General features: G+C 52.2%; 1 protein-coding gene across 1 annotated transcript in view; it reads right to left on the reverse strand.

Annotated features, from left to right (window-relative positions):
- FBXO18 (F-box protein, helicase, 18) overlaps window positions 1-9,024 on the reverse strand; it is a 33,042-nt gene extending 24,018 nt beyond the window's left edge. Inside the window, exons 1-5 of the mRNA XM_010000307.1 lie at window positions 9,015-9,024; window positions 6,274-6,441; window positions 3,285-3,832; window positions 1,559-1,689; window positions 479-614 (exon numbers count right to left, since the gene is read on the reverse strand). Of these exons, the coding sequence (XP_009998609.1) occupies window positions 479-614; window positions 1,559-1,689; window positions 3,285-3,832; window positions 6,274-6,441; window positions 9,015-9,024 (993 nt within the window). The remainder of the gene's footprint in view (window positions 1-478; window positions 615-1,558; window positions 1,690-3,284; window positions 3,833-6,273; window positions 6,442-9,014) is intronic.
- Between the last annotated feature and the right edge of the window lie 304 nt (window positions 9,025-9,328).

The raw sequence follows: 9,328 nt of genomic DNA on the forward strand, positions 1-9,328 counted from the left end.
GCTGGTCACCCTGCTGGTGACAGCCCAGGACACACAGGGTGGTTTCTGGGCTCCAGCACATGATGCTGGCTCCTGTTGAGCTTCTCCTCACCCAACACCCCCAAGTCCTTCTCCTCAGGGTTTCTCTACATCCTTTCTCCTCCCAGCCTGGGTCTGTGCTTGGGATTGCCCCCACCCATGGGCAGGACCTTGCACTTATCCTTTCTGAACTCCATGAGGTTGGCATGGACCCACCTCTGCAGCTTGTCAAGAGGAGTGAGCAAAAAACTGTGAGCATTTAGCAGGCAAAAACTCTGCTTCAACACTGAAAACAACCCTTATGTCCTGATGAACAGTTAAATCCTCTTCCGTCACCCTGACTAGCAGCAAGTGACAGCCCAAAGGGAAAATCTTTTGATACAGAAGGTCAGATACGACTTCAAAACACCAGCAGTTGTTAGACCTGTGACATAGACCAGTTAATAAGTGTGAAACCTACCCCTGTCCTGCTCTGCAAATGTGGCAGTTTGTTGGCAACACAGATTTCAGCCTTTGAGAAGAGGTGATGGCTCTTCAGGCACTGGAGAACCTCACTGGGATCCACCTTCTGGCTGGTGGGTAGGGCAGACACACACCTGCACAGAACAGGAACAGCAGCATTTCCTATGAAGCCTCACCAGGGGTGTTTATCCTCCAATAATGCGTTCTCCAAAGCTCCAGCAGGCAGGCTGCAGTTGAGGGTAACTTGTCCCTGCTGTGAGGCTCATGGTGCTGAGCTGGGATTTCCAACCCCAGTTCCTGTGCCTGAAGTCACGTAGACAAGAACTCCCAGTTCTGTTACCCAGACATGTGCTTCAATACTCAAGCACTTGGTTGAAAAGTCTCCTTCCAGAAGATGGATCTACCTTGCTCTTAACCCAACTTGACTCAGTTTGTCACAGAATCATGGAATGGTTTGGGTTGGAAGGGACCTTAAAGATCATCCAGTTCCAACCCCCCTGCATGGGCAGGGACACCTCCCACCAGCCCAGGCTGCTCCAAGCCCCATCCAACCTGCCCTTCAACACTGCCAGGGATGGGGCAGCCACAGCTTCTCTGGGCAACCTGGGCCAGGGTCTCACCACCCTCACAGGGAAGAATTTCCTCCTCATGTCCAACCTAAATCTCCCCTCTTCCAGTTTAAAGACATTCTCCCTCATCCCATCCCTCCCTGCCCTTGTCCCAAGCCCCTCCCCAGCTTTCCTGGAGCCCCTTCAGGCACTGGAAGCTGCTCTAAGGTCTCCCTGGAGCCTTCTCTTCTCCAGGCTCAACACCCCAACTCTCCCAGCCTGTCTTCAGAGAAGACCTGCTCCAGCTCTCCCAGCATCTCCAGGGCCTCCTCTGGACTCTCTCCAAGAGCTATTTCTAGAACCCTACTAGTGAATTTTACTGTGTCTTCCTCATTTTCCTGTACATCTCCCACCTCTTTAGAAGACAACCCCATTTCTCTCCCGGCAACAGAATAAAATGGAAGAAGACCCCAAAGCAAGGAAGGTCTGAGGATCTACAAGTACAACCTTAAGTGCTGAAGTGGACTCACCTGATCAGCCCCAACACACATTCCTCCTGCTCCTTTTTTATGGCAAAATCCTGCAAGATCTGCTCAACTCTATGCAGGGCCGTGACCTCCTTCATCAGGTACCGGTGGTAGAGCTTCTTCCAAGGAATGAACTGGAATGGGAAGCACACACCAGCATCTTTCAGCTCAGAGCCTTGGAAACCAGGTTTCTTCTGGCCATAAACTAATCAATGGGACTTCCAGAGAAGACCTGGAGTTCAAAAATTCCCTGTGGTTTGATGGAAACGGGTACCTGGGATGAGATGGGGAAGGAAAGAGAGGATGGAGAGAAAGGCTTGTTCCTCACAGCCTGAAAACTTGTCTAGAAGGGGCTGTTTTTTTCTGGAATGGCAGGAGAAGGGTGACAGAGATTTAGTTTCCAATGTCAAACTCTTAAAGGAATGAGGGTATTTTCAACTCAGAATCACAGGATGGTTGGGGTTGGAAGGGACCTCTGGAGATCTTCTAGTGCAACCCACCTGCAAGAGAAGATTCACCTAGAGCAGGTTGTACAGGATGGTGTCCAGGAGAGTTTTGAATAACCCTATTGCACAGATCTGCTCTGGGCAGGGGCTGAGTACTTAAAATCCATGTATCTCTGAAGCCCTGGTCTCCCAGATCCTGTTGGTTGGAGTCATATGGGAAAAACAGGCAGGATGATGCCTTTGAGGTTGTGCTACAGGGTGAAGAATAGCCTTGGGAGAGAACTTGAGCACTCCATGTTTCCTACACATCTCTTCAGGGTGAAAACACACTGTGCTGATAAAGAGCTGAGTCTGGACACGTCCTGTGTTGTGTGGTTGACATTCTGGAGAACATGAATGTCATCCAGGGCCTTGACAGGCTGGAGAGGTGGGCCTGTGCAAACCGCATGGAGCTCAACAAGGTCAACTGCAAGGTCCTGCACAGGGGTCAGGATAATCCCAAGCACAAATCCAGGCTGGGTGGAGAATGGATGGAGAGAAACTCTGAGGAGGACTTGGGGGTGTTGGGTGAAGAGAAGCCCAACAGGAGTCAGCACCGTGTGCTGGAGCCCAGAAACCACCTGTGTCCTGGGTTGTCACCAGCAGGGCCAGGGAGGGGATTGTCCCCTCTGCTCTGCTGAGACCCCCCTGCAGGGCTGGGGCCACCTCTGGGGTCTCCAACACAGGAAGGATGTGGAGCTGTTGGAGAGAGGCCAGAGGAGGCCCCAGAGATGCTGGGAGGGCTGGAGCAGCTCTGCTCTGGAGCCAGGCTGGGAGAGTTGGGGTGTTGAGCCTGGAGAAGAGAAGGCTCCAGGGAGACCTGAGAGCAGCTTCCAGTGCCTGAAGGGGCTCCAGGAAAGCTGGGGAGGGACTTGGGACAAGGGCAGGGAGGGATGGGAGCAGGGGGAAGGGTTTCCAGCTGGCAGAGGGAGCTGGAGCTGAGATGTGAGGGAGAAATTCTGTGCTGTGAGGGTGGGGAGAGCCTGGCCCAGGTTGCCCAGGGAAGCTGTGGCTGCCCCATCCCTGGCAGTGTTGAAGGGCAGGTTGGATGGGGCTTGGAGCAGCCCGGGCTGGTGGGAGGTGTCCCTGACCATGCAGGGGGGTTGGAACTGGATGAGCTTTAAGGTCCCTTCCAACCCAAACCATTCCATGATTCTCTGCTCCTACAGCAACACACACAACCACAAGACTAACCCAGAGCAGGAGAAGGGACAGGCTCAAATCAAGATCACCAAAGTCCTCACCAGTGGATCACTGATTATCTCTCTCCAGCAGCGACACACCAGGCTCAGGTTCTGATACAGATCAGTCACTGGCAGGAAAGCAAAGATGTTCCTCAGGACTTCAACAGGCAGCTCCTCAATACTTCCCTGAGGAACTTCCCAATTCCGAGTCCCCAGGAGTCCATAATGTGCATCAGGGACTGGCTCAATGTCCATATCATCTAGTTCCTCCTTGACCCGGCTGTGTTCAGGATGAACCACAACTGGCTTCTTCTCAAGCTCACCCCACAAATCCTGCTCTAGCTTGTGAACACCTGCAGATGCAGTGGACAGAGCTGGTTTTCTGGGCTTTTTCCTGGGAGTTGGTACAAAGTCCTCATCCTCCAGAAAGGAGCAGGAATCACAGGTGGTCTCCATTGCAGTGGAGACTTTGCTGAAGGAATCAGTAGGTTCCTCAGAGATGGGATCCAGCAGCTCTTCTTTGATTTTACTGTTCTTCCAACTGGCACTAACTTGTCGTGTCTGAGAGATCCCAAAGAAATCCCTGATGCTCTTCTGCTGACCTTGGCCTGCAGAAAGAAGAAGAACATGAGTGAAGTTAACAGAAAGAAGCACCAAGTGCACTGCTTCTAACTGAGCTAACAAGGAGGCCAGAGGTTGTGTAAGGTGGTAGTTATTTCCATGGGGTTCCTCACAGAGGTTACTACAGCTGAACTGTCCTGCTCCGTGTTGCTTCTCTGGCAACCTCTGGAAGACAACAGAATTACACTGGTCTCTTGGCATTGTCCCTGTAATCTGGTGCTCTCAAGGTCCACCTGACACCTCCACTAGCTTCTGGAAGATCTGGTCTCCACAACAACCTCTGAGACCAACAACCCTTAGCTACCCAACACAGCAGAGAAGTGCTGGACAGACACAGAACAGATTTCATGGCACATGTTCCCAAACAGGCAAAGAAACAGAAACAGGGAGGAAAGCAAACATGAGACCTGAGCTGCTGTGCTGTGCCTCAGGCTGGGCTCCCACCAGTTATTTATTGTCCTTAACCCAGTGAAGGAGAAGGACACTTCAGGTTTTAGAAAAGGGTCCCAAGCCTCCAGCAGGCTCCTCCCACCACAGCAGAAGGGAAATGGATGCCTTGAAGAGGATAAACATCCATTTCTGGACAGATATTTTCTGGCTGCAACGTCATAAACCACTGGAGAGGAAAAAGGAAACTGAAACTTGGCAAGAGTCTCTCTCAGCAGCCTTTCCTTTCTCTTGAGAGCCAGACAGTCCAAGGAGGACACAAAGCCTAGAAGCACTGATACTACCCATTCTGTCCTGCTCCTCTTCTGCAAAACATGCTGATCACAGAATCATGGAATGGTTTGGGTTGGAAGGGACCTTAAAGATCATTTAGTTCCAATCCCCTTGCCAGGCAGGGACACTAAGAGAAAAAAAAAAAAATCACAAGCAGCTACTGGTGCTTTTCATTTATTTTATTTCTGGGTGCTCATGCAGGGATTGTTTAAAGAGATCTTATTTGCTGCTTAAAAAAGAACAGCCTCTGTGTTTATGTCCAAATCCAACACCCTAAAACCTGCAGCACTTAAGATCTGAGGGTCTGTCAAAGTGAGATAGTCAAAGATATTGCTGATATGGAAATGGAAAAGAAAAGCATGTCCAGGAGCACAGAATCTAGGTCCCTGATGTCTCATCCTGGCTCACTAGCAGATGTTCTCTGTGAAGTGAGTCAGCTCAGACCAAGACACAGACATATTCCCAAGCCTCCCAGGGAAACACCAACATGCTCCAAAGTCTCACCTTCCTCAGTGGCCAAAGCACTCAGGAAAAAATCAGGATGTTTTTTTCTTTGCTTTCCACCTGTCTCCTTGCCCACACGTGTGTGTGTGGTAACACCTCTTGTCATTACACAGGTTTTGAGACTGGGCCTTTGACCCTGTCTCATGAGCTGCTGGCAAACAACTCTTCCACCTTCAGTCCCAGCCCTGAGCCCCACCCTGTGCTGATCAGCTCAATCTTACCAGTTCTCAAAAGCCCTTTGGCACTTTTGACACCCATGTCACTATCACAATGTTTTCCACTCCCAGGAAAGATAATTCACACCTGTTAAGTGCTCAGCAACACTTCTGCAGCCCTGTGTGTTTAATAAGTAAAAAAGCATCTAGAAGCTGGAGTCACATCATTAATAGTGCCTAATGTTGGAGCCAGTCCAGAGGAGGCCACAAAGTGATGAGATGATGACCTCAGAGATCATCCAGTTCCAACCCCCCTGCATGGGCAGGGACATCTCCCACCATTCCAGGCTGCTCCAAGCCCCATCCAACCTGCCCTTCAACACTGCCAGGGATGGGGCAGCCACAGCTTCTCTGGGCAGCCTGGGCCAGGGTCTCACCACCCTCACAGCAAAGAATTTCCTCCTCTTGTCTCACCTAAATCTCCTCTCTTCCAGTTTTAGTCCATTCTCCCTTTGTTCTCTCACTTCCTGCCCTTGTCCCAAGCCCCTCCCCAGCTTTTCTGGAGCCCCTTCAGGCACTGGAAGCTGCTCTAAGGTCTCCCTGGAGCCTTCTCTTCTCCAGGCTCAACACCCCAACTCTCCCAGCCTGTCTCCAGAGCAGAGCTGCTCCAGCCCTCCCAGCATCTCTGGGGCCTCCTCTGGCCTCTCTCCAACAGCTCCATGTCCTTCCTGTGTTGGGGACCCCAGAGGTGGCCCCAGCCCTGCAGGGGGGTCTCAGCAGAGCAGAGGGGACAGTCCCCTCCCTGGCCCTGCTGGTCACCCTGCTCGTGACAGGCCAGGACACGGGGGGTTTCTGGGCTCCAGCACAGTCAGCTCATGTGTTGCCACACAACATCTCTCCCATTTGCACTCACCTACCCTGGCACTGCTCTCCTCTCAGCCCCAGTCCAACCACAGACAGCACAACCCCCTTTTTGTTCCACGCCCTCTTAGCACCCTTTTTTCTCCCCCAAATCCCCTCACCCTTCAAAGGGTTCCCAGCCAGCCTACCTCTTGGGCCTCCCCGTGGCCGGTAGGTGGGATGGAGGCCCCTGTTGATATCTCCTCTACTTCTTCTTTGACTCAAAGGCTGGGTCAGGGAGGATGAACCTTCTGGGCTCCGTGCAAGAGCTTCGCAGTCCTCGGCCGTGAGGCGGGTTATCTTGAACAGCTTCGTGCCTTCACCAACATGCAAAGAGAGAAAAAAAACCCAAAACCCCCAAAAACCCATGAGCAAACAACAGGAGACACAATCCAGGCCTTCAGCAGAGGCAGAAGTACAGTTTATTTTCAGAAATGTTATGGGACATTCTGTAGAGCCCTGAAAAGAAGACAAACTGGACACTGTGCTGGGGGCCTTGTTTGATAACCACCTGGACCCTGTAGCCCCTCTTTTGGCAGCCACCCTGATAAATGGGTCACTGTCCTTGCAAGGGGAGCCCCTCCTTTGGCAGCCACCCATGGGACTCTGTCCTTCCTTGATAAGGAGCAGCAAGAGGAGGAGGTCCAGTGCCACGTTGGAAAGACCACTGTCCTGCTTAAGGGCAGAGAGCATGTGTGAGAATAAAGGCCACTGTTCAGTCAACTTGGATGGGGGGGGATGGGGACAAGTGATCACCTGGACCCCCTGTGCCCACTGACTCATTTCTAGAACATTCCCAAACCCAACACTGAGTCTGCAGCAAGTAGGTTGAACCTCAGCTGGAGAGGTGGGGCCAGCAAAGAGGCAGCCTCAAAAGGCTTGGGGTGCAGCCAAGGACCATGTCATGCTGAGACCATCACTGGATCCAAGGGTGGTGACATCGTTCCTATCCCCTTTCTTCATCTCTGTCTCTCTCTTCATCTCTCTCCTTCTCTCTGTTTCTAACCTGATTCTCAGCACACAGGGGCAACATCATTTCTCATTTTGCCAGGCTCCTCCAGCTGTGACCTGTTGCTTCTGCCAAGTTCTGCAGGTTGCCACCTGCTGCTTTGAGAGTGATCCTGTTGTGTGTTTTCCTTTAGAATCTTCCTCAATGTTAAGCAAAGGTGTGTTTTGTGAAAGCCTCCTGGGTGATGGCCTTACTCCTCAAATACTGCCCAGAGAATCCCTGAGCTTCATCTCCCCAGATGGGTTGTTAAAAGAGATCAATTAAGAGAGGAGGGCTGGATCTGAATTCCCATGGGTTGACCCCAAGCTCTGGGGAACCCCAGCTGTACCCACCTTGTGGGACATGATACAATCACAGTGTTTCAGCCAATCTTCTCTGAATAAACCAGAGCAGAAGCTTGTACAAGTCACAGAGTCATGGAATGATTTGGGTTGGAAGGGACCTCCAAGATCCTCTAGATCCAACCCCCCTGCATGGGCAGGGACACCTCCCACCAGCCCAGGCTGCTCCAAGCCCCATCCAACCTGCCCTTCAACACTGCCAGGGATGGGGCAGCCACAGCTTCTCTGGGCAACCTAGGCCAGGCTCTCCCCACCCTCACAACACAAAATTCCTTCCTCATGTCCAGCCTAAATCTCCCCTCTTCCAGTTTTAAGCCATTGCCCCTTGCCCCATCTCTCCCTGCTCTTAACCTGTGTTGACAGGCTAAGGAAGACAATGCTTTGTGTCAAGGTGACACACCTGCAGTCCCTGCAACAGCAGCTTCACCCCAGGTCCCCACTCCTGCTGCCTTCAGGGCTGCAGAGCAAGAGAGAACAACTCAAAACCAGAATCCATGCAAGTTTGGGGGCCTTGTTTGCAACAGCACCATGGAGGTAGCAGATGCAAAGCAGCCTGTGGAGCCTGAACTGCACAAACCACATGAGAGACAAAGGTGACTTGGCCAGGGGAGGTCAGAGCCAACATTCCAACACACAAACTTGAGCCTCAGGCAAAGAGGTCCAAGCCAGGATCCTCCACTGAGGAGGAAACAAAACCCCAGCTCTTCCCCACCAGCAGGACACTTTCAGAAGCAGCACAGCAGGGTTATTTGAAGAAAACCTTGAGATCTGCACAAGCTCCTCTCTTCCATCCTGACGTGGGACACCCAGCAGAAAGGCAACAAACCCCACAACTTTTTTTCTATCAAAACTACTCAGGAGAAACCCAAAACCAGGGCAGAGGAAGGGGCTGCCCCCCCTGACAGGGTTAGCAGCAAACTTCACTCCTGTGGTTTCACTTCCACTTTATTCCTGCTCCAAGCTGTGGAGGAGAAGCCTCTCATGGCTCATGGTGGCCACCAAAGCCACAGGCTGCCCATGTTGCTGCTTCCTCCTTCTCCTCCACATCAGTTTGACTGAGCAGCCTTAAAAATCAGCCCCTGAGCTCCCAGAGGGGCTGATTTCCTCACATCCCACGCTCCTCCAAACACAGCAAATGGGGCAAGCAGAGGGGAAAAGGACCACAAAAGACAGTCTCGTGGTGCTCAGGGACATGGTTTAGTGGTGGACTTGGCTGTGACTCCACGATCTTAAGGGTCTTTTCCCACCTGAAAATGATTCTGTTATGATTCCACTTTCAAATGCCAATTCTCACTTGAAAAATATATATTTTTGGGGGGGTTAATCAGCACGAATGACTGAAGCAGCACAAATGACTGAAGCACCCCAGTTCTCTGAACCACACAGATCCCAGCAAACAGCACCAGCTTCTGTGCCTGTTCCTGGAGCTGCTGGACACAGAAAGGTCCCATGAGAGATCAGATGTAGGGATGGGGGCAAAACCTCAGCTCCCCTAACCCCAGGGTCCAGACACCCAACCCAAGCAGATGAACCCGCTCACCTCTGTTCATGTTTTCCCCCTTTTCCCAAGATTTTCCATGGGTGCCAGCAGCAGACCCAGGAGTGCTGAGGACAAGTGGCCTCTCACAGGGTCCCCATCGTGGTTTATTGGCCTTGATCCTGCAAGGAATGTGAGAGGGAATGAAGCTCCTCAGCTGGGAAGTGAAGGGACCAGCCCTGAGCAGCAGCCAGGAGGGCCTGGGAAGATCCAGGTGGGCAGGAAGTGATTTGGGAGGAGGTTGGAGCTGCTCCCACCCTCCCCCAGCACCTTGTCTCCCCCAGCCTCGTGCCCCCCTCCCCCAGCATGAAGAGACC

Source organism: Chaetura pelagica, unplaced genomic scaffold (assembly GCF_000747805.2).
Source record: "Chaetura pelagica isolate M959 unplaced genomic scaffold, ChaPel_1.0 scaffold466, whole genome shotgun sequence".
NCBI lineage: Eukaryota > Metazoa > Chordata > Aves > Apodiformes > Apodidae > Chaetura > Chaetura pelagica.